This window comes from Alternaria atra, assembly GCF_907166805.1.
Source record: "Alternaria atra isolate CS162 genome assembly, contig: 21, whole genome shotgun sequence".
NCBI lineage: Eukaryota > Fungi > Ascomycota > Dothideomycetes > Pleosporales > Pleosporaceae > Alternaria > Alternaria atra.
The window spans coordinates 883,120-907,432 of NW_025091319.1; the positions used below are offsets into that span (position 1 = coordinate 883,120).

General features: G+C 51.5%; 8 protein-coding genes across 8 annotated transcripts; 4 read left to right on the forward strand and 4 right to left on the reverse strand.

Moving 5' to 3' along the window:
- Nucleotides 1-398: 398 nt before the first annotated feature.
- Nucleotides 399-3,266, forward strand: ALTATR162_LOCUS718 (uncharacterized protein; the record flags this gene model as incomplete). The annotated part of the gene is made up of 3 exons (XM_043308312.1): nt 399-635; nt 688-783; nt 834-3,266. The coding sequence occupies 3 exons, from the start codon at nt 399-401 to the stop codon at nt 3,264-3,266; spliced, it is 2,766 nt and encodes a 921-aa protein (XP_043164247.1).
- A 538-nt stretch (nt 3,267-3,804) lies between these two features.
- On the reverse strand, nt 3,805-4,812 carry ALTATR162_LOCUS719 (uncharacterized protein; the record flags this gene model as incomplete). The annotated part of the gene is made up of 2 exons (XM_043308313.1): nt 3,805-4,556; nt 4,611-4,812. The coding sequence occupies 2 exons, from the start codon at nt 4,810-4,812 to the stop codon at nt 3,805-3,807; spliced, it is 954 nt and encodes a 317-aa protein (XP_043164248.1).
- A 234-nt stretch (nt 4,813-5,046) lies between these two features.
- On the forward strand, nt 5,047-6,587 carry ALTATR162_LOCUS720 (uncharacterized protein; the record flags this gene model as incomplete). Its single annotated transcript, XM_043308314.1, has 4 exons — nt 5,047-5,186; nt 5,239-5,423; nt 5,472-5,533; nt 5,583-6,587. 4 exons carry the CDS (start codon nt 5,047-5,049, stop codon nt 6,585-6,587), a joined length of 1,392 nt encoding a protein of 463 aa, XP_043164249.1.
- A 453-nt stretch (nt 6,588-7,040) lies between these two features.
- Nucleotides 7,041-10,130, reverse strand: ALTATR162_LOCUS721 (uncharacterized protein; the record flags this gene model as incomplete). The annotated part of the gene is made up of 1 exon (XM_043308315.1): nt 7,041-10,130. One exon carries the CDS (start codon nt 10,128-10,130, stop codon nt 7,041-7,043), a length of 3,090 nt encoding a protein of 1,029 aa, XP_043164250.1.
- Nucleotides 10,131-11,246: 1,116 nt separating this feature from the next.
- ALTATR162_LOCUS722 (uncharacterized protein) lies at nt 11,247-14,894 on the forward strand (the record flags this gene model as incomplete). The annotated part of the gene is made up of 3 exons (XM_043308316.1): nt 11,247-11,925; nt 11,983-12,986; nt 13,047-14,894. 3 exons carry the CDS (start codon nt 11,247-11,249, stop codon nt 14,892-14,894), a joined length of 3,531 nt encoding a protein of 1,176 aa, XP_043164251.1.
- Nucleotides 14,895-15,272: 378 nt separating this feature from the next.
- On the reverse strand, nt 15,273-18,807 carry ALTATR162_LOCUS723 (uncharacterized protein; the record flags this gene model as incomplete). The annotated part of the gene is made up of 3 exons (XM_043308317.1): nt 15,273-17,149; nt 18,176-18,547; nt 18,783-18,807. 3 exons carry the CDS (start codon nt 18,805-18,807, stop codon nt 15,273-15,275), a joined length of 2,274 nt encoding a protein of 757 aa, XP_043164252.1.
- Nucleotides 18,808-21,933: 3,126 nt separating this feature from the next.
- Nucleotides 21,934-22,781, forward strand: ALTATR162_LOCUS724 (uncharacterized protein; the record flags this gene model as incomplete). The annotated part of the gene is made up of 2 exons (XM_043308318.1): nt 21,934-22,035; nt 22,569-22,781. 2 exons carry the CDS (start codon nt 21,934-21,936, stop codon nt 22,779-22,781), a joined length of 315 nt encoding a protein of 104 aa, XP_043164253.1.
- A 254-nt stretch (nt 22,782-23,035) lies between these two features.
- Nucleotides 23,036-24,286, reverse strand: ALTATR162_LOCUS725 (uncharacterized protein; the record flags this gene model as incomplete). Its single annotated transcript, XM_043308319.1, has 1 exon — nt 23,036-24,286. The coding sequence occupies one exon, from the start codon at nt 24,284-24,286 to the stop codon at nt 23,036-23,038; it is 1,251 nt and encodes a 416-aa protein (XP_043164254.1).
- Nucleotides 24,287-24,313: the final 27 nt, after the last annotated feature.

Sequence of the window (24,313 nt, forward strand, 5' to 3'; positions counted from 1 at the left end):
TTCCTCTCTGAACAAGACTCATCATCCGTATCCAGCTGTCGTCCCACACTTTTGCAGCCAAAACCATCTCACCCTTCCAGTCGGGTGCTCAGCTTAACTCCGCTTCATCGCCCCAGGCACACACCTCACTCAACCTCAGGTTTACCACCTTGCATATCATGGCTGCTGCCTGAGCCCTACCCGCCCTTTAAACAAGTCCCCGCGTGCCCCAGTCTCCTGAGAGACATTTCTGACGGCTACTACGCGAACCTGACACTGGCTGCACTCGTGATGGCTACGCGCATTCATCCTCGCCTGTTTCCGCCGCAACCATAACCGTCCTACTTGACACGCCCGAGTCCCTCCTCGATAAGCCAGTCACGCCCTCAGCCCTTTCGTACCTGCAGGAGGCCGCCGCCATGCACCCATACTCGCGCCCCTCGCCGCGGACAGCCTCGCCCGCCAGCAACCTGCAAACCAACCCCACCCGAACCAACAACCAGCGGCATAATAGCCAGGACATGACTGCATACTCGACCACGCCACCATACAGCGACCGAGGTGCTGAAGAATCGGAAGGCGAGATGATGTCAAGGGGAGAGCCCTCGTCCGAGTCGGACCAGAGGCACTACCAAAAGGTCAACCAAGTCATCCAGGTACGTACCTTGTGGTCCCACCTATGACTGCATGTATACTGACTTGCATCAGAACTTCTTCACCAAATCAGCCCTTGCTGTGATATCTTCCCGAGTATCACTACCCCCAGGATACAACAAGGACGGCAAGCTGAAGCACAACAAGTGGGTATGTGACACCTCTTTCAAACCTCTCCAACCTCCACTGACATGCTGTAGTTCAACGTCGTCCTTCCCGATAGCGATGTGCTCCAACGCCAACTCACCGAATGGAAACTCATGGATGCTATGGCCGGTCAGCATCCATCATTATGCATCGACATCTACCTGGACATACAAGGACTCGGCCACAACCAATCACTCGTTATACACGACGATGAGGGAAAGAAATGGGATGTCGCTGCAGCGCTGAACTCTGCAGATGCCGCCTCTCGATCGTCAGGTCGCGCCGGCAAACCTACACAAATCGTGCTTGAGCGCTGGAGAGTACACGTCGGAGATAAGAGCTCAATACAACCATCAGAGCTCAACGATCCGCTCCCCAACGTGTACAAAAAGGCCGTCGTCACCTTTCGATCGCTGTTCGCCTATCTACGCTTTATGCCCGCTTTCAGATACAACAAGGTGCTTGCCAAGCAACCTGCAAATGCGCCCTCGTTGAAGCTAAACTACCGCGTCTCAAATGGCGATTTCAGGAGTCCCAACGTCGATACTCTGAGTCTGCCGCTGTACCCAACCGACGAGAATGACAAGATCACAGAACTGAACACGATCGAACCCACCAACTCGCCTGTGGGGCCCCTTTGTGTGACAGTCGAGTATCGTGCAAACTGCGACTTTAGCGTAGAAGATTCCGAGTCACTTCTAAGCTCACAATTCATGGGCCTAGACGACACCTACTTTGAGCAAAGAACTCGCCAAATGCCCGGATCGCTTCCTGTCAACAAGATGAATGCACAAGAAAGCCCCGATGTTGGACAAGCGTATGGTAGCCTTTCCACATTCCATCAAGTTGGTCCGCCAACAGGAACGAGCCCAATCTCAGCTCTTCGCGCAGTTCGGGATCTTCCCTCATCATCCCCAATGGAGTCACCACCACAAAAGCTGCCACCCAATCATCGCACTGCTCAAGGGTCCAAATCCTCATTACGCTCCGTAGACGCGCCGCAGTATCAACGACGGACTTCTGTGTCTTTCCAACCTTTCAAGGCTGGCTCACTCTCATCGTCTCCAGCCCTTGGAAGTGCGGTGCCTCCATCTCCCACCAGCTCAGTAGGGAGGCCCAGTAGTTCACTTGGTCGGACTGCTACTCCGAATCCGCTCACCCAACCACGTAATCGAACATCGCTGAACGCCCTCCCACAAACGGCTCTTCGGACACCTTCATTACCCAATGACACTGTCATCACGTCTTCTGCATCAAGCTCGCCAAAACCTGCACCTATCAGTCGTTACAGTAGTAGCTTCGGTCATAGGAGGAGCAAGTTCTCCACAGGAGGCAACAGCAAAACAGAAGACGACAATCTCAGCAGCGGAAAGGGAAGTCTCTCATCGTCCATGCAACGCGGATCCGATACCTTGAACGAGGGGACTGGTGGCAGTTCGGGCGAGGTCAGGACCGACGATGAGAACATCTCTGACTTCCTGAAGCTCCTTGAGTCCAAGAAGGATTTGAAGAGCTTTACTCGGAGTGATCAATCCGCCAAAGCAGCCACAATGCACAAGACCACTGCTCAGCTTTCCAAATATCAGCGGATGCGAGAGTCTCATACCGGACTCGCTGAATCAGTCTCTTCTTCTACTATGCTTCATCGCTCGTCATCCTCCTCCAGTCGGCATTTATCCAGCGTTCCCGCGATGATCGCTGGCACGTCTGTGTCAACAGCTTCCTCGCCTGGCAAACCAATCTCGCCACACACTCCACATACACCTGCCATCCCTTCTCGTCTCAGCGCGAACAGCATCGCTGAATATGATCAGCCTACACGCAGTCGAAGTCGACCTGGTCGAAGGGCGCGCGAGCATGATCCGATCAACGTAGAAGAACAAAGCGAGAGCGAAGATCAAAACATGAATGCCATTGCCATCCCAACATCACCACGCCCATGGCACTACACCCGCCGATCGAGCTCTGTCTCCCAGCAAAATCGCACACTCCCTGATGATGAACCGGACGTGTTCGGCGTACGATCGGCCAGTCTTCCATCCGAAGAGGTTGACCGCGCTAACGATCTGCATCGTCTGACCAGCGCAGGTCTTACTTCTAGTGGACTTTTCGCCCAAACGGAGATGCTAGCCAGTGGCAACCGCGATAACCAGAACACCGATAACGACTCTCGCGACGACTTGCCCCGGCCGTTATCAACTTCCAACATGCCCACCAAGCGCGGCACCCAGGCTAGTGCACGTGGTCGCGGCGGGTTCTTCTCGCATAGCTCTTCTACTACCCTCAGCACAGGCGGCACAAGCTCAACTGAGCGTCAAAGTCGCTACAACTTCAATAGCCGTGCCGCAACCAACATTGACGATGACGAGCCCCTGCTCTTCCAAATGAGTGAGATTGGTGCTGGGGGCTCCCGGCGCAGTCTTGAAGAAGCACGAGGTGGATCTGGCACAGGCAGCGGAGGGAAGCGTGGATCGTACTTCCGCTGATGACTTTTTTCTTCTTAACGTAACTACGTCAAGCTTTTGCATTTCTCAACATCTATTATCATCTTTTCGACGGCGTTCTTGGGACATGGGGTCGGGATACCTCTTTACTGTCTCTTTAGCGCTTTTTACATACATTGTGTATCTTCCTATCAGATTGAGTATCATAGCGGATGGATGGAACTGGCGTTTACAAATGGATTTGCTTTTGCACACGGCCTGGAAGGACATCTAACTCTCATGTAAGGGGTGGATCTTATATCTGCTTGTCATCAGTATCTGATGCTTGGTGGGTGCGGAGTTTTGGGTCGGGCAGGCATCGGGTATAGGTATGGATATGGGTAGGGATTGTGGATATCAAGTTAGCGGCAACGCCTTGATTGATCGATCGTCTGCAGTATGAATGAATATGCTATCACTCCACTCATCTTGTACATTGCTCTAAATCATGGCCCTTGCAACTCGTGTATTCGTCCAAGCGTGACCGATGCCATGTTATTACATACTAATACAGCGCATATCCCAAACACGACCCTCACACCTACGCCTTTGGCTTAACACCCTTGTGGATCGCCGCAATGCCATTCGTCAAATCCTCGTACCCCTTGCCTGGCACCAAAAATCCAGCATCCCTGATCATATTGCTAAACTCCGTCTGACTAGGGAACCGCGCAATACTCTCCACAAGATACTGATAGCTATCCCTATCCCCCGCAACAAGTTGTCCGATCAAGGGAATAGCACCGAAACTCCACCGCTGGTACACGGCATCGAAAAGCGGGTTATTCACCTTACTAAACTCGAGACAAGCGAATACACCACCAGGCTTCAAGACACGGAACGCTTCCTTCAGCGCAATCTCCTTGTGTGTGAAGTTTCGGATTCCAAACGCCACGGTGTAGAGATCGATGCTGGACGAGGGAATCATATCGAGTTTCTCGGCATTCGCTTCTATGAAGTCGAGGCGCGGGGAGCGGGCGTAAGGGGTTTGCAAAGAGCGCTTGCGGCCTTCGGCGAGCATGTCCGGGTTGATGTCTGCGACGGTGACTTTGGTGTGGGCGTCGTGGTTGATGGTCGAGGCGTGGTCGAGCATGCGGAAGGCGATGTCGCCGGTGCCGCCGGCTATGTCGAGGATGTTCATGCCTTGTTGTTCGCCAGGAGACGCGGTGAGGGGGTTACGACCAGGGTTCAGGTTGCGGACGAAGTGGTCTTTCCAGAGGCGGTGGATTCCAAGGGACATGAAGTCATTCATGGAGTCGTAGGATGAGGCGACGGAGGAGAAGACTGCGCCGACTGTGTTTGGGTTAGCAACGGGTATTTTGAAGGTAGAGTAGTTTAATTGAATACCTCGCTGCTCCTTCAAGGCCTCGGATATCGTCTCAAAGCCAAAATGCGTCGTTTGCGAGCCATTCTGCGGAGACTTCGGGGGTGGCGTCTGCTGCTGCGCCTGTCTGGCCGAGCAAGAGAAACACTTGTACGGCTCTCTCGCTACCCTCCTCTTACTCGCATCGAGCAATTGACGCCCTATTCTCTGTCGTGAAGCCTGCATGTTTGTGATGGTCTGGTGTGGTCGATTGGCGGAATGGCTTGGCGTCGACTTTCTCGATGCGCAATGACACGCGCATAGGCGGCCGGGGGTTCGCTAGCGGCCGCTGAAGAGGGACCCAAAGTACCGCGGTCAAACATCATGTTACGCCGACGCTTGCCGCCCACCCAAGTCATCCTTCCCCAGATTGTTGATATACCGCCCTCCCCCGCACGCTTGAAGATGTAGATTGTCAAAATGTCGTTCCGCTATACTTCGCGGATATTACGGTCACAAAGGCTTTCGAGCCTACAAACACGCCTCAATGGGTCGAGAAATGCTGCAAACACACCATGGCAGACATGTCGTGGTGTTGCTTCGACGCCTACGGCTGAGAAGTGCGTATACCGTCTAGAACATGTTAGGATGGAAAGCTGATATCCTCTGCAGAGTGCTTTTCCCTGGAGCTCTGAACAGCGAGTTCACAAACACCATGGAGTTCATGCAACCAGCCCAAGCCCAAGCGATATCGACGTACCGTGTCATGAACCAGTATGGAGAGATAATAGACAAAGAGATTGGTGTAGAGACTTCAGACGAGGAGGCTCTATCGCTATACAAGAACATGGTCAAGCGTCAGTGAGGCTGCTACTCCGTCTAAACACTCCATTGACAGGTCACAGTGAGCATAATGGATCTCTTGATGTTCGAAGCGCAACGCCAAGGGAGGCTGTCATTCTACATGGTAGGCCAGAACACAAAGCATGTGTGAATATATATGCTGACGATACAAGGTCTCTGCAGGCGAAGAAGGCATAGCCATCGGCTCCGCGAGCGCCCTCTCCCCCGCCGACGTTATCTTCTGCCAATATCGCGAATCGGGCGTCTACCTCCAGCGCGGCTTCACCCTCTCCTCGTTCATGAACCAACTCTTCGCAAACGCAAAAGACAATGGTCTCGGACGAAACATGCCCGTCCACTACGGAAGCAAAGAGCTCAACATCCATACCATTAGTTCAACATTGGCGACGCAGATACCGCATGCAGCAGGCGCTGCCTATGCCCTCAAGATGCAAAACATCCAGAACCCAGAAACCGAACCACGAGTAGCAGTATGTTACTTTGGTGAAGGTGCAGCCAGCGAAGGAGACTTCCACGCCGCCCTCAACATCGCAGCTACCCGCCAAGTACCCTGTATCTTCATCTGCCGCAACAACGGCTACGCCATCTCCACACCCACATCCGACCAATACCGCGGTGATGGAATCGCCTCTCGCGGCGCAGGCTACGGCATCGCAACCCTCCGCGTGGACGGCAACGACATCTTCGCCGTCCGCCGCGCAACAGCCGAAGCACGCCGTCTTGCTCTCCACGACGGCGGTCGACCCGTTCTTATAGAAATGATGGCTTACCGCGTCGGCCACCACAGCACATCAGACGACTCCTTCGCCTACCGTCAACGCGTCGAGGTCGAGGACTGGAAACGCCGTGACAACCCCATCACGCGTCTGAGGAAGTGGCTTGAAGGAAAGGAGCTATGGGATGATAGCAAGGAAAAGGAACTTAGGGGTTCGGTCAGGAAAGAAGTACTCAGGGCGTTTGAAGAAGCCGAAAAAGAGAAGAAACCTAGTATTAAAAATGCGTTTGAGGGTGTGTGGGAGGAGTTGACGGAAGAGCAGAGGGCGCATATTGAAGAGCTGAAGGATATCTTGGTTAGATATCCCAAGGAGTACGACCTTGGTTCGTTTGAAGGTGGGTTGAAGGGCTTGGATGATTTGCTCGAGACGAAGAAAAAATAGAGTATAGATTCGCCGTGCATAGATGGCATCTTCTCGAATGCATTGATATTGAATTGTCCATTATTGTTTCCGATACTGCCAACGCATCAGTGTCATTGACATGCTACTTTGCGCTCAACCAGGCCTTTGTTTCTCCATGCGTCCCCTTGTGTCAATCGTCAGATATTCTTAGCAAGCCGACCACCCCCTTTGCTCAGAAGAAGATAGTTGGCCGCGGCGTCCAAAACTCATTGCGTAGTAGTACCAGTCCCAACCCAACCCATCACACTTTACCGATGTAGCACAAAGCCATCAAGGTACCTAAGCACGGGGAACGGCAGAATTCGGATAGCTGCAGATTCTCAAGGTCTGTAGGAGATGTCAACATCCGTGCAAGGTGATATTATGCACTTCAAATTAATAAGTGTTGCAATGAAATGAATAAAATTGCGCGGGTATCTACCGTTTTCTGAGCTACGTAGCATCGACCAACCAGTCGGGATCTGCGTCTTCATCTTCGGGATCTTCCATCATGAGCGACCCAGCTTCTGATGGAGATGAGGAGGGCGGGGAGTGCATCTCGGCGTCGGAGTTGGGATTCGATGTCGGCTTAGACTCCATGTCGTCGTCTTGCTTTGTAGATCTTGTGCCAGCTTCTTCCTTTGGACTTGCTTCATTAGTGACTGGTACTTCTTCAGGTATGAAGCCTCCAGCATCATCCGCAGAGCCATTAAGCTGTGCAGCTCCGCTCTCAGACTTTTTGGCATCGGTAGAAGGGCCGGCCTCGTCTATAGAACCATCACGAATGAAGCTTCCACCTTCTTCTTCTTCATCATCTTCTGAAGAATAGATCTGACCATAGCTGCTTCTGCGGCGAGGAAGCAGCTGTTGTGAATCCAGAATGGAGCTTTCAAAGCTTTGATGTCGATTCAGACTGATGGGTCCCGCACGATCGTTCTCTTCTGCAATGAAACCACCACCACCATTACCATCATCGTCGTTGTCATCCTCCGGCATGAACCCACCATCTCCATAATCCTGCTCTGGTGGCTGGTAGCCACGACCTGACGGTTCTGCAACATCTCCTTCGTCAGGGAAGAAGCCTCCTGCCATCTCCTGTGCCGCCAACTCTCTATCCTCTTTACTAATCTCGTCTTGCACGTCAAAGGCCGGGCCTCTTTCGCCATCAATCTCAATAGCATTAACCCGTTGTGCAATGCGAAGACCGAGGAAGAAGCGTCTCCATAGCCGCAGAGACTCGGTCCTACGAGCTTCGGCCTCGGCTTCTTCTTGTTGGTACTCCATGCCGTCAATGGCCGCTTGTACAGCATCTGCGTACTCTTGAGCAACTACGACACCTTGTATGATTGCAGTACCATGGCGACCCTTGAAAGAAAAGCCAGTCACGGCATCTGCAAAGTCCACACCGACGATACGCGCTGCTTTCGATGCGAGCTTATGTCGAATGTGCGTACCACCGGGCGGACACATGGACGGAACGTAGAGGTCAAGATTACCGTAGGCATTGCGCGGCACGCGACCTCGGACAACTGGAGGAGGGACATAGAGCTCGGTCTGAAATTCCGCGTAGAGACCAGCACCAACCTCGTCGGCTTCTTCATCAACGTCCATGTCTGCACCGATTGAGGGTCTTCTGCCTTTCTTCGGCTTCGCACGCTTGAGTGGCTGCTCGCCAACTTTGACGTCTCGCCCCATGCGATACCATTTGTCAGCTGTTCGGACCAGATGTACGTTTGTGCGACGGTAGATGGGTTCCATCTTGGGGTTCATAGCACTGCCACAGTTGACTTTGCCGACCTGGTTCAAGGGGTGTATCACCTCATTGTGCCTAAGGTGTCGCTCAAGAACATAGACTGGGTGGCCTCTGAAATCTTGCACATTCTTTGGAATGCCTTCTGCTGCTTCTTTGCGGGCCAAAGTAGCGTCTTCCATCTGGTCTCTGTCAAGAGTTGCTGCACGCTCGAAGAATTTCATCGTGCGTCTCCACCATCTGACTCCATCAGGGGTACTTTCAACGCGGTATTTTCGCGTCTTGGCATTGTATGCTTTCGCGTATCTTCGGGTGACGTCTTTCGCAGTATAATCTTCATCAAACGCTATCGCGTAGGAGAGACTATTCTGAGCAAAGTTAAGTGGCGGCTCTAGTTTCTCAGGCGAGTTGACGGTGAATGTAGAATGTGTATCGATTGGTACCCACTTTTGGTACGCAGGGTTAAGTGCTTCAACCCAGTACACGGGATACGGTGTGTGATAGGCTTTCTGCTTCTTGGGTGATACACCTGTCTTGTTAAGGACGGCATGCCGCTCGCCCATCACACGCTCGAGTCTCGATAGCTTCTTGTTACGCGGACCCTGTGACTTGGGTTTTGTCGGGCTTGGCTCTGCCGGCTTGTTGTACGGATCGACAACAATTGTATTCTTCTGAGCGCTCGACTTTTGCGGGGTGGCTCGCTCAGCTGCAGATGAGAAGGGCAACGGCTGTAGAGAACAGACGAGTCTGACCTCGATTCCGATACCACGAAGAAGAGCGCAAAACAGTTGCGTTCCTACATCCTGAGACCCCTGCAAGGTATGTGCTGCGGTACGGAATTCGTCCTTGTCCATCGGGTCATCAAGGTCATCAAAGTCCGAGAAGGGTCGGATAGCGGCTTCAACCTCCGCCCACCTAGGCTTGTACATGCCTTGCGCCGTGATTCTAAATCGTTTCGACCACAGCACCTTCAGCTCGTTCATGCCATCTATGAAGTGTTTCGAAGCCGAGTATTGTGACAAGTCGGGATTTGGTACCAGGTTGGACAAGGTCTTGGGAGGCACGATCTTGCGTAATGTGCTCTGCACTCTCCTATCGTTACACCACGCATTTCTGCGATGGACATGGTAGAGTAGACAAAGAATATGCATCTTGTGAATATCCAGACGTCGCTTCTTGTCAACCGATGTTATTGCCCGTCGACGCACTTTCCTCTTTGTCCCGGGGTCCTCAGTCTTTTTGGCTCCCATGGTAATAGAGATGTCACCAATCTGGGGTACAGCTTCGACACCTTCATCAGGATCATCGGTATCATCGCCGTCGGCAAGCGCATCTTCCCATTCCATATCGCTGTCATCTGACTCGTCCGAGTCGATGATGGTCTGTCGCACTCGTTCGCTCGTACGTGGTTCTTCGTCAACGATAGATTGGGCTGGAGCGGTGGGCCGCGATCGCGTGTGCGACGGCATCTGGGACTGTGATGCAGCATGTTTGGTCTGAGACGGCGTGGGTAATGGTAGTTCGGGAGCACCGGTAATCGGTCCCTGTTGTCTTAATGGCTCAACAAAGTGCTCGGGGCTTGGTTCTCTTCGTGGAGGCGCTGTCCTTCTCTTCTTCAGTGGTGGTTCCTTCTCGTCTGCGCTAGTAGCTTTTGACGTTTGCTCTTCGCGCAGCATTTCTTGGAAGACGGCTGGCACGCCTTCATCCCCCTGCGCTATTTTTGCATTTCGCGTTGAGCGCCTCGGAGTAGCCGACTCCGCGCTCTTATGCGACCTTCCTCGCGCGCCTGCCATGTCTGTTGTCACCTATAGAGTTGGCGCAATGAGTATAAATCTGAAGGCTGTGATGTTTTGCGGTTGCGAGCTACACAGTACAACAACACTGATCATGGCTGCAATAAGCAGAGAGGCGGATGCATGCAGTGCCGGCTGTTCGTAGATGTGTTGCGTTCCTGCAGTTGGCGTTGGAGCGGATGGGTGAACGCCAACTCTGATGACGCAATCTTCGAAAGCGCGCTATCACGTGTTAGGCCACTTACCCTAAGATCTCTTTGAGACGTTCAGCCAAGTTCATAAGTATCGGTTCCGCAAAAAAAAAACCCCCCTCGCCAACTTGGTACTCGAACTAAACACTTGGTAATACTGGACTAGACGCAACTGATGGACACCGCCCAAGATGTCAGCCCCACATTTCCGTTGCGGCTCCCATGCTTTGTGCGTCACCACTTCAACAGACAAGTTGCATCGCTGTGATGGCCCATGTGTCGCTTTCGGACTTATACAACCTGACACCAAATGATTCTATAGCCTAAAGGCACTCAGTAGGTTCGAATTACATTAAAGTAAAACACAGTGGATACCTTCGGGCTATGGTTTACTCAGGTATAACTCACAAGTAAAGAGCTTCTTTGTACAAGCCGACATCCTCTTGGAGACTGGTACCCGGGTATCACGAAGGTTACTACCACACGGAAGACAATAGCCCTTCGTTCTTACCCAGATGCATGCTTACAGCGTCAGTAGCACTTGTGCGCTTTGTGAATGGTGCACCACATCTGTCAGTATGATCATTGACATATGCAGACCCAACAGTAGCAGTCTACCGCTGCCCAGGGCTATGGTGCGTTCTCAAAGAAGCTTGATACAGATCTCGGTGGGGAAAACGCGATATGCTGGCAACGGGGATGTCGAGTATTCGAGGTCCTCATGTTCATGAGTATTACAACGTCGTGGCTACCCCCCACACGACACCATTGCGCCTACCATATCCAAGAGAATACACGATTGTTTGTTGACTTCTGTCTTTCCAACTTTACCCCACGTCTCTGAACACAGCACCATCAACGCCAGTATCAACATCAGTATCAACACCAGAATCACCATCTATCACTAATAGAACTACTCACCATCATGGAGATGTCTATGGTTACCGCCATTGGTGGTACTACTCTCCGCACCCGTCTTCAAGGACTCGAACCCGCGGACAGTCAAGATCAGACAATAACATTACCCGCGCCCAATCCACACGCGGTTGCGTACCCGGTGCGGACTCCATATACTGACTCTTCGTATTCTCGAGCTGAAGAGCCGGCATCTCAAACCTTCCCTACCAATGGTGTTCATTACACAAGTCAAGTGCCAGGATCAAGACCTGATAACGTGGCTCCCTCAGATGCAGACCCCGAGCCCGCAATAGTATCAACGAAACCAGCAGTATCTAGAGTACTCTTTGACACACCACACTTAGACGATCAAACCGCTGCGATACCGCTGAGCCTCGCTGAAACGCCAAACCCAGGATCAGAATCACAAGCACTAAACCTGCCGTGGGGGAATTGTCCTTTTCCACACGTGCAAACTGCGGAGGAGACTCAGAATCCAATGCCGGTACCAGCACCTTCTCCGATACCCATGCCCGCTCCAAAGACCAAGCCATATCACCATCCACTTTGGGCAGTCTCCAGTTGCTGCTCAGCAAGCCGGTCTCATACACCTTCACCGACGACGGATAGCGAACATAAGCATGTTACTATCAAGACAGAAGAGGGCACTGGTTTCGGGGATGCGCATGAACACCCTCGTACTATAGGTATTTGTTGCTCAGAGTTGCATTGCCCAAGTGAGGACTCTTCGCTAAAACATCTAGGCAAACATGATGACCCTGAGCTCGGCCCTCCGAACTTCGAGCGTGTCATTCTCCGGATCGACGGCCTCACGTGCGGATGTTGTGATTCGGGACTTTCACGAACTGTTGGCCGCATTCCTGCCATCAAGAACTTTCAGGCGAACACTGTACTCGCTCGAATTGAGCTAGAGCTCGATACCAATCGTCTGTCGATTGGCAAAGTCATCAAGCTACTTGAAACAAAGACCGGATACAAATTCAAGGAGCAGGTCGCATCTGACGGTCAAGTCTTGGAGGTTATCGTTACCGACTCTAGACGCATGGAGCATGCCGGTCAGCCAGACGGTGTCATACGCATCGAAGTCCCCGAACGAGCGCCGTGGCGTCCTTTCGCTATGTTAAGTGGGCTAAGCAACAGAACTCCGAAGAAGACGACTGTTCATGAAGATCGTGGGGTTTCGACGATTCGTGTACCACCGACGAAGATATATTACGACGCAGCCATGATTGGAGCGCGGGACGTTCTCAGGCACTATCGTCAATTTGATCCAGATTTGCGCCTGGCGCCTATTGCGGCAGACCCAGGACTCGATTCAGGGGCAAAACAGACCATACGAGCTCTGAAATGGTTTTCGCTCTCACTAGTTCTCACGATTCCTGTCCTGGTATTCGCCTGGACACCTGTAGGCCACCACGAGAACAAAAGTCGCCCTGAAGGCACTCCAGAGATTTCACAGCAACTAGAGCCCAAGCATGAGTCGATTTATCTTCCTGGATTGCACACTTCGTTGGTACTTGCCACTGTAGTGCAGATCATCGCCTTGAAGGCGTTCCTTCCAGGTGCTATGCGATCCTTGTATCACTCTCATACTCTTGAGATGGACTTCTTGATCGCCTTCAGTACTACCATGGCCTATATCTTCAGCGTCGTTTCCTACGTCTTCCAGGTCAGAGGCAAGCCATTAGAAACAGGATCATTCTTCGAGACATCCACTCTCTTGGTAACACTGATCTTGCTAGGCCGTGTTAGTAATTTCCCTGCAGGAATTACATGTCAGACGAATACTGACTAAACCCACCTCTAGGTCATCAACGAGTTCGCCCGTTTTCGCGCTGCAAAGTCGATGTCGTTCCGATCGCTCCAAGTTGACGAGGCAATTCTTGTTACAACCCCGGAAGAGACCACCTCTTGGTCCAGCGCCCCGATGACCAAGATCGATACTCGACTACTCCAATACGGCGATTTTTTCACGATCCCTCCTCATACCAGGGTAGCCACGGATGGTATTGTTGTGTACGGAGGTTCTAATGTCGACGAATCGATGATAACTGGCGAGTTCAAGCCGAAGGCAAAAGGCCTAGATTCCGAAGTCTTCGCCGGTACCAACAATGGGGACGGGTTCCTAGCAGTGAGGCTGACAAAATTACCTCATGAGAACTCCGTGCAGCGCATCGCAACTTTGGTGGAAGACGCAGAATTGACAAAGCCGAGAACACAAGCACTTGCTGACCGAGTCGCTGGTTGGTTCGTGCCTGTAATGGCCTCAATCGGGCTTACGGTCTTCCTCATCTGGCTCTTCGTCGAAAGATACCACAACAAGAAACAATGGCGGAGCGCGTTACTGACGGCAACTACCTACGCTATCGCTACACTCATCGTGTCTTGTCCTTGCGCCATCGGCCTCGCTGTACCAGTGGTTGTCCTAATCGCGAGTGGCGTAGCAGCACGATATGGCATCATCTTTAGAGATCCGCAGAAACTCGAGACTACACGCAATGTTACGGATGTAGTTTTTGACAAAACCGGGACCATAACTAGCGGAACACTGAAGGTCGTCGATATTCCCAGATACCGCAATACGGATCACGGTCGCACAAAGGGCTTGCTGATGGGCCTTTTCAAGGATATCAAGCACCCGGTGTCCATTGGGATCACATATTGGCTGGCACAAGACAGACTCGTTCACAAGAATTTTGAACCTCTCGAGGTCACAAATGTCACCAGTATCCCCGGTAAAGGAGTCCAAGGCACATGCGCGAAGACAGGAGTCGAGATCCGAGCCGGAAACGCTGAGTGGTTAAATATCAATGTAATTGGGCCAGAGCTCCACACGACATGCTACTTCACATATGGCGGAGATCTTCGCGCTAGCTTCGTGCTACAAGACCGACCTCGTCCTGGGGCAGAGATGGTGATCCAGAAACTCCTTGCCCGTGGTATCGGAGTACACATGCTCAGCGGCGACACCGCTGGCGCCGTTGCTGAAGTTGCTGAAGCGCTCTACATTCCTCAGGGAAACACCAAGGCACGCTGCAAACCTGAGGGCAAGATGAATTACGTACGCGACCTCCAAACTCCCGGAAAGGTCGTTATGTTCGTGGGTGATGGTACGAATGACTCTATGGCGCTCAAGCAAGCCCATGTCGGCGTTCACCTCAACCAAGGCTCAGACATCGCGAAAAGCGCGGCCGACGTAGTCCTCATGACCACGCGTCTCCACGATGTTCTGATCTTACTCGACATTTCCTTTGCCGCGTACCGACGTATAATTTTGAACTTCAGCTGGTCGACCTTGTACAATGTAGCCGCAATCCTCCTTGCAGCCGGCGCATTCCTCAAGGCGGGCAACCAAGTCAGGATCAAGCCGCAGTGGGCTGGGCTAGGTGAGCTCGTCAGCGTCTTGCCCGTGGTCTTGATCGCATCCCAGATGCGATGGCGTGATTATGGCAGGAACTACAGGATGATCGAGACCGAGTACCAGAAGGTTGAAGTGCCGAAACGTGAGCGTCATATTCGTACGCGTGGTAGTTCTTCGATTGATGGCGCTGGCTGCTGTGAGATTCCATCGACGACGTTGGCACAAGTCGATGCTATTACGAGGAGGGATGAGAGGAGTAGGCTTCGGAAATTTTTGCTTGGGAGTACATCATGAGAGGGTTTCTTTTTGACATCCTTGCGTTTTGCTTTTTGTGGCACTATAAGCAGAGCATAGCATAGGATAGATTGACATGGAACTTTTCCTTACAAAGCATGTTTTTGGTGAGTTGCGACAGTAACCACAGGAATCTACCTTGAGTTTCAAATTACTACATACTCTCTTAAGTCGCAACGTTGATCATCATGGACAGCTTCAGGGTACAATTTTAGTTAAAGTTAAAACTTGGGAATACATTGCTTCTTCGTAGTGACGCATCTTCCCCCCACACTTCGTGTCCGCACCACTTGTTAACTACCAATCTTCACTTCGTGGTCAGTCGTGCTGTTGCCACAGATCGATTGTTGAGATCACGCTCATAATAGCGAGGCGCGTTCAATGGAGGTGAATTTTAACGACGTGGTCCGCCCAATTCGATGGGACGCCTTCTCCATCCATCAGGCCGTGCACATACGTATCCCCCACGAGCGTGTAGTGACCTCTGGGCGCATCCGGGACGGGTCGCAGGCAGAATGGTACGTTCGATCCTAGCAAGATAGCTATCGAGTCACCAGGAAGCATTTCGGGAGGACCCAGCCCCATGTGGCCATCTTCCGTGATGAAGAATCTCCGACAAAAGCCAAACAAATTACAAGCTCTAGAGAAGCCCTGAATATGGTTACGCTCGTCCAAAGTGCGAGCATCTCTGGTTTCCTCGTTCTTCAGCTTGCTCCAGAAGTCCTTACCTAGGAAAGCTACATCTATGTTTCCAAGCCTTTGGAAAATATTCTCAGAATGCCCGGGGCTACCCCAGATGTCCCTTGTAAAAGAGTACCGCATCCAACAATCTTGAACCATTGTCCTCCAGAAGTCGTCCTCTCCGGTTTGTCTCTCTGAATAGAGAGAACGCGTTTCTTCTTCGAGCCCAGCCATACGACGGCATGTCACGATGTTCTTGACGTACGCATTCCTATCCATTCCATCATTGGAAAGTATGGGGCTTACTTGATATATCCTATGGCGTGGTTTGAAGCCGTCAATTATCAGTATGTCACCTTGTTTCTCGACATTAGCCTTGTGGTAATCTGCCGCTGAAAACAGCGAATAGCAGCCAATTCTTGCTCTTGCAGCGTGATTGTGAGCCCAAGATTTTGCGCTTTTCTCAGTAACCCAAGAAGGAGCCCCAGGTATTCCAGAAACAATAGTACCAATCAATACTCCTAGAGTATCGGTGCTTTCAATCTCATGGAAGGTTGCTTGCATATAGACTTCCTTCGGGGATAAGTTATAGTCAGGAAGGATGGGAGACGTGCCTTGCCAATCTTCTACTAGCCCAAGTACACCAAACACCTTATCGCGGATGTCTGCTGCATCACGCAAATGCGTTTGGCGCATGATCTGACACAGGCTTAACTTATCGCCTCTTTGTCTAATTATCTTTAACAGTCCCGCCCCATTGAACATAGCAGACCCCAACTGAGCGGTGATCTCTTTATCATTGTATGGTAGCGACGAGAATAGTTTCTGGCAGCAATCAAGATCATGGCGATCTGAGATACGGACTGCATCTGTAATTACAGTCCAGGGGATGGTGATGTTGCGATAAACCACGGTGGCATGGCGAGCGAGAACTGTCTCCTGAACGACCCAGATCCGCGTCCACCAAGGGTTCGAGAGCAACGTCTCCGCAGCTCGAATGACTGCCGGCCAGTTTTGCTTGATATACAATATGTCTCCCTCCACGTCAAAAAAGGGTATTTCATACAGATGTCTGTCCATAGCACGAAACCCTAAATAGACGAAAAGTCCCAGTACGTCTTCTATCTCCTTGCCTTCCCCATTCTCTCGGACCAGAGAGTGGTCCCTCTTGAAATAGGAATCTGTAACTTCCATGTCCGTATCATCTCCGACCCAGTGAATAATCTTTGGCTGTGCTACGGGAGCTTGGAGCTCGCATCCGTAACCAAGCCAAATGAAGACTTCTTCCGCGGAGGCATATATTTCGCCCATAAGCTGTACCTGTTGAGATCGCTCGTTGAGGTTGGACTGATCAATACACGCTGCATCCGCGAAGATGATCAACGTTTTATCTACAGGCCGCAATCGCTGAAGTCCGTTGAAAAGGTTCTGTGTTAGGGCCAGCGGTTGACCATCAATCGTGATTGGCAGTGTGATCTTCGGGTCACCCCAAACATATGATATAGCGTGAAATTTTGGGTTGTCATTTAGTGAGACAGTTTCGAGGTGGCATTCGATGTCGTCACCCCAGGCCCCTGGGTGAACATGGAGTAGGCGTATCTCTTTTCGCGGGGCGTCGAGTGGGGAATACATCTCTAGGTGCAGCGCTATATAGTTGTTCGCAAGAGCGCGTATCAGGTGAAGGTCGTAATGTTGCTAGGCTGCTCAACGCAGTTCGGCTAGCATGGTCGCCTATAGATTGCACGTGAGCGAAGCGAGCCAATCACCCAGGATGCTTCCTGGCGGCTGTGTTGGATATGCAGCGAAACAGAAAGCGCAGGATCATTCCAGTCAATGAATGCGAAGCAGTGTACTGTAGCAGAACAAAGGTATATAATTTCATAGTCGTCATAAACGTCATCGTTATACAGCCGTGTGGCCAGAACCATCATGTGATCTTTCTTCATACATCTTTGATATTTGCTCAATCATCAGACAAACAGCTGACTACCAAAAAGAAAAAGGTCATCATCATCATGTATGACAGCAATTTCATAAACAAGGGGAAAAGTGCCAACCCAGGATCAAGGACAAGTGTTTCCGATCCAAAAAGCAATAAGAGGAACAGGTTTTCGCTAAAACGCTTCAATGCCGTCGCTATGCAGCCCCGCCGGGAAAGAAGTAGAAGAAGTCGACGAGGGACACGAAAGTAGCTGGGGTACGGTAGTTTTTACACGTCCCAGAAGGTTCGGTAACGAGATGGAAAGCAGGTAGCCGGTCCCGAAAGAGATATATCGTCATGGGTAAAGATGGGGGTTATCGGCCAGGCCGTAACGGGGTAGTGAAGGATGCAGGTTCGTAGGAATCGTGGTATCGCTGAGCTTGGGCTCTTCAAGTCTTTTGATTTGATGCGGTCGTCATTAGGTTTTGGTGTGTCGTTGTTGCTTGGTGTGCGGTTCGTATGCAGTGGAGAAAGTGTCGTCTATCGATCTGTTCTTACACTCTGTATCCCGCCTCTTGGAGACAATCCGAACATCTCTCGTAAGCACGGACATATCCACGACCGCAATAGCATGCCGAGGATGTTGAAGGGGCCACAGAGGCTTTACTCGGTCGTCTACTTCCTGCCGCAGCCGCCTGTGCAGCATCTAGGCCATAGTCAGAGTTCCTTGGGCTTGTGTTGCCACTGGTAGTACTGGAGCTGTCGTAGTCGTTGGATGAGGAAGTGTTCCGTCGGCCCGCTCCTATCGGTGTTGGCAGTCCTTGTGCACCCTGGCCGGGCCGTTGTCCTGGGTACATTCCATCGTTTACCGAAAAGTTACGGCAGATCATGTAGGCTCGAGTGGCGGCGGCGTTCTTGGCTAGCTCTTCGCTCTCGTACTCAACATCAGTCGAGTACTCTCGGTTGTTCACTCTGACTGTTGAACCGTATCCGTAGCGTGTTCGGTAGGTTTGGAAAAGTGGGTCGGGCCAGTGGCGCCTTTGGCATAGGCCTACACCCGAGAGTCAGTTACCAGTACGTTCATTAAGTCTACTATCATGCAACAAGCTCGTAGATGACATGTTATCCAGGTCCCCATCGTGTGGGTCTTCTGCACTAGACAGGGCTGCCAACCCATGCGTCTTACGCCGACTGGTATCTGGACAAGATCCTTCATATGTCTCATTCGATATCCGACTATGTGGTACCATTTGTCTAAAAAGAAAAAGAGTCCTTTCGGTACTAACCTGTCAGGTACATAACGTAGAACATGTTGTATGTGTTCGGATGTGATTATTGACGTGTAATTGAGCGATTGGAACGACTGATGGCGCTTCGATGGTGAGCTGTCAGTCTGGAAGCAGAAATGCAGCTGCGGAGTATTTCTAAATTGGCAAGCGTTCGTCGGTAGTGACGATAGTAGGCCAAGGGAGGTATTCGTGGCAGTGGCTGTACGACAGATGTTACTTTTAGGGTGTGGTTGATAGTCGCCAATAAAGGATTGACAGCTGTACAAAAGGGATAGACAGCGTTGATGTATGAAGAGCAAGGAAGAGGGAGCGGCTTGCAGTCAGTCGGATGGGGATGGGGGAAGCATATGTGCCTACTGTGGGATGGAGCAATATATTACAGCAGGCGAGTGTAGCATGTATCCAAGCGCGTCTCGCCCGCCAGTAAAAACTGAGGGGCAATTGGGCTTGTGGAAATGAATAATCTGCGGGTCTTGTTGCGGCTCTGAATGAGGGAGACCCATAGTATGTGCTGGCGAGAAGGCAGCCAACGGTAGAGGTTCCAGAATTTTAGCTAGTAAGAGACTCAAACCTCAAAAGGTACAGCTTGTCCGGTTCGCTCTTGCCACCGTGCTGCGCGCAGTAGCGCTGTAAAAAAACGGCAGGCGATCGGAGACAATTGCTATAACCCGTTTTCTCAAGGCTGAACATGTCTCGATCGGCATTGTGCATGTTTAGACGCCTAAGATGGACGCATAAACAACAAGGCGGCAGACGTGCGTCCTAACAGCGCTCTTTGCTCGTATCTTCCGGATGCAATGGGCCCACTCATGCAATATGCAAAGTGAGGGGAACGCAAATACGTCAGACTCTGCATTCTTCGTCAAGTGTACCGATACTATGAAATCTTGGCAACAGAATGCGTGATACCCGCCGTATGGTTTTGAGGGGCAGGGTCTGAAAGAGATCAGAGACCAGACCAAACATGCAGGAAAAAAATGGGACTGCTAATCGACTAGGGTACCACCCGCTAGAGTCGCGACTGGAGGGGAGTTGGACACGATTGTGTGACTGCAAGACGATGCAAAGCATAGTATCTCGAAGCGAGAACGCGTCACAACAGGCATAGCATGGAGCTACCCGACAACCCCAGAGTCAAACGAGAGTGGTTGATTGATGCGTTCGAGGGTTCGAGGAGATACCTGGGGTTGGTGTTACCGGAAAGCATCAAGCGTCACTGCCAACGCATACATGCAGAAAGCACGGTCCTCGGAATATCGCTACTTGGAAATGCGCCTGCAGCTCAGATAGGGAAAGAGTCAACGGCTGTTAGCAGTAAGCCGTGTGCATGCAGGCATAAATTGGCTGTTGCGGAGACTCTCTGATGGCGCTCGAGCGCGTTTGCAAGACGTAGTGGAGTAGAGCCTGACGGGCGATGATTGACGAGTGAAATACAGCTGGTAGGGGCCAGGCGTTCCTGCGCAACGATCCCGGTCCATCGAGAGAGATGAAGAGTTCACAGAACCTGGGACCCATGTTAAAGGCTGATGGTAAGGCATCAAGCAGTCTCCACTTTCCTAATGTCAAAACATTGAAGATGGCAGGCTGTCAAGCTCAACACGAACAGGTCTGGAGCTTTGGGGAGAAATTTTCGACATTGACACAAAGGGATCATGCATCGGGCGGCTGCAGAGTGTCCTCGACATTTGACCTGCCGCGAAGTGGATAGCATCAGTACAAAGATTGAGGGTGCACAGAGCAAGTCGTCGTGGAGCGGAAGCAAAATTGGGATGATTCGATAGGCCGGCGCGGTTCGCGACAGGCAGCGGTGCATGGCTAGGTCCCAGGTCCTAGTAACGACCGCTTCTGTCTGGCGCCGATCCAAGATGGTGGTTGATACATGGAGCGGGACGATGGCGCTTGTGAATAGCGGCAACGAAGCGCAAGGAACAGCCACTGGCATATTAAACAAAGAATAGTGTTTGAAGTCCAGGCGAGCGCGTCCATGGCCATCAGAATCTGAGCGGAGATGTCGAACGAGCTTCAGAACTATGTCGCACGCGCGGGAGATCTGTGGATGACGCGAGCGCGCCAGCACGGCCACCCGCTCCAAGCTGCAAAACAGGCGGTGAAGAAGAAGCCAGCACTGTCAACCATGCGCCCCTCTTTCTGCGCATCAATCTTTGACACCACGCATTAGCAAAAAAAGGCACCTCTTTGACTTACTCGACAGTGTGAGAGGGCGGCCATCTGGAGCGCAGAGTCGTCGCCCCTGGAGGCGTCATGTCGTGGACATGTCGTCTTCGAATCGGCCTGATTCCATCAATATGCTACTGAAGACCCACATGTTCGAGCCCTTCTCCAACCAAGAGCATACTCACCCTCCTGTTCAGCCTCGCGCGGTAAGACGTGGTGCTGCAGCCAGGTGTGGTACAGGGTAATCTAGAGGGGCCGGGTTTCGACGTCTATTACCGATGCTCGATGGAGGGACACGACGCCCCGTCCCGAACCTCCGAATCTCGTTATTGCAGCCTTTCAGGGTCCATTCACATTCACCCTTACACAAGTCGAGAGATGCGGTAAAGGCTCTGGCCCACTCCTTTCGCGTTCTATGTGTGACGTATAACAGTGTAACGACTGTCCATGTTCACCGGCATCGGATAGCGGTGTCTGTCGTCCTTTCTCAGTAGCATCAATTACCCCACGATTCACGCCGACATTCTTTCCTAGTGATCGGCTTTCTATCTCTCGAGGCAGGCATACCTGGCTCCATCATGATATGCCCTACTCAAAAGCCTGGCTACGTAATTGCTTTCAGCTCACAAAGACGACCACTCGTTGCACAGGGCGCCATAGGCGGGGCTAACTGCCATGTCTACAGCATCTACCAAAGACGGCATCTGCCAAAAAAGTAAATATAATTAGAGCGTAGACAGTAGATGTACTACGACTTGATCCACATCAGACTATGCAAAATGTAGGGGAACCGACGTTGACGTTGATGTTTCTCATGGCTCTCCGCCTACTCCGGAGGTCCGAAAGCGAGCTGAAGTATACCAACCTGAACAGCCTCATATATAATATATGTCCGCTCATACAGTAAGCTTGACTATACAAAGATCTATCAAACCTACTTCCCTAAGCTACAAAAAAACAACCTACCATCAAAATGCCTAAGATTGTCCGCCTCACTCTGTTCAAGATCCCAGATCAGGACATGGTCAAGGAAGCCATCCAGATGTACAACACTCTGGCCCAGGACGCGAAAAAGGTACGTCAAAGCATGACCTTGACTCGTAAACCCACCGCTTCAAATCCTATGTTGCCCTTTCCGGAGCTGCGTACATACCCGCTCTCTCAGACGAGTTATGGCCATTATGTACAGAACGTGCCACTCGTGCATGGCGCCCCTGCACGTCAGGCCGTCTCGTCACGTCGGAACCCCAGATTATTCTAATCGCCCTCGGGCTATTTTCTGCCTCTCGATAAGAAGAGGCGGACGATGGCGTCAACCCTCTTGAGCGCGCGGAGTAATGTCCCTGGCGGGTAACCGCTGGAAATATTGCCGCGGCTAGGAGAAATGGGGTGGGGGTGACGAGGCTGCTGCAGCCAGCGCGCGGAAACAACTCCGAGTCACGACGCACATATGGGACGCCTAGAACATCCCTCATTATGGACTACGCTAGAGATATACCGACAGCATCCGCGCCGACACTCTTCCGAGGCTATTGTCGTTGTTGTTGTGGTTGTTGTTGTTGTTGTTGTTATCGCAAGAAAGCATGCTAACGTCATATGTTTGTATAGGACGGCAAGAACTACATCACGCTCGCACAAGCCAACGCCACCTACGACGACCAGCGCAGCCAGGGCTACACGATGCTTGCGCGTTGCATATTCGAGTCAAAGGAGGACATGGACTACTACGACAACCAAGATGAGGCACATGCTAAGATCAAGGCGCATTTCAAGCCAAAGGTCAACTCGCCGCCGCTAGTCATCTACTCGGACATGTCGTAGAGCATCTGGGATTTAGAATATCGAGTACTGTAGCGAACTGAACACAAGTCAAAGAGTAATCTATCTCAAGTTTCATCATCAAGCGTGAAATTGCTAGAGCTTAATCGGAGGTGGCGCGCATGCTGCCATTGCTGTACCCGATACTGCCAACCCGCCGTACTTTATGATACATTGGTTGTGCCGCAAACTAATCCTGTGCATCACAGGCCAGGCCTCCACGTGTTCTATACTATCTCCTTGCCTTGCTCATTTGTTCATGCATCTCGCGCGTCCAACCTTCTCTTCTGCTCCACCTGTACCATGTTCAGGAAGAGAGAAGGTAGATTTACATACTTCTCAGAGAGTTTTCCCTTGTTCACACACTTCTGGGCAGTTGTCAGGTAAGTTCTGCTGAAGATATCCCACAGCTCCTGATCCCTCTTCAACTCTGCATATGGCCTAGGAAAGTACGGGTCGTTTCTGAAGAAAGAATGGACCAGTTGCTTCAAGCCTTCCTGGGTAGGCGCAAAAATGGCGCAACGGTTGAAGTCTAGCATCCAGATATGGGTAGTCTTCTTGTGGAAGTTCTTAAGTGAGGCGTCCCAGGTTGAAGTGTTAGGCTTCATATTCGCTATCATGCTCGGAGAAAGGTTCTCTTGTTGAATGAGGTGAGGCTCAGCAACGTAGTCAGGGTCTGCTCCGAGGACGAATTCGACATCGTTGGCATCCAACTGGCAGGCCCAGTGCATGATGGCTAAAGCTTCAGCTATGCAAGTAGCAAACCCTCCAGAGTCCAGCTCCAACTCTTCGATCTGGTCCAGATGCAACTGAAAGTTGCGTAGCTGAAATCCCTTGCACTTGGACGATACTGGCACCCTTCTCTTTCCCAAGTAGATCCGAACCAGGCAGTCCTTGTTGGATGCATCGGCTTTGAAGTATGCGCGATGTTCAGAGGGACAGTACATGTCGATGAGTGATTCGCGAATCACCTTGGTCAGAGGAAGGATTCTTTCTGTTGCTAGTAGATTCGAGGGCGTCGAAAGATTGGGAAAGCGGTCCAAGTTCTCAGGCCACCAGACCTCGTCATGCATTCCAACGAAGTACTTGTGACGGGGGACTTGAACCTTGATATTGCCTCGTCCAAAGTCTTCGAATTGCTTGGAGACTTTCACGTGAGTCTTGTAATCGTTCCAGAGTTGATCCGTCTCCTTTCCTGGGAAGTGGGCAACCTTGAACACATCGGCGGTCCCAGGAACTTCGTAAACTCTACCACAAGTTCCTGCTCCAATCGAGCGGAACTCTGATCTTGTTCCTAAAGCGGCTTGCTGTCTCTTTGCATAGGATGAAGACGTCGAAACCACAGATCGAACGCAGAGAAACCGTTTCAAGGTCAGCTTGGGGTTGAGCTGTTCCTCTAGCTGGATTGTCGCCATCATCTTCTCAACTAGAGAAGGGGCTCTGCTGCCTTCAACTTCGCTGCTCTGAGCTTGGCCTCTCTTTCTGGGCCTGGGTGTGTCTGACGACATGACGAGCGAGTTTGGGTTCTCGAGATT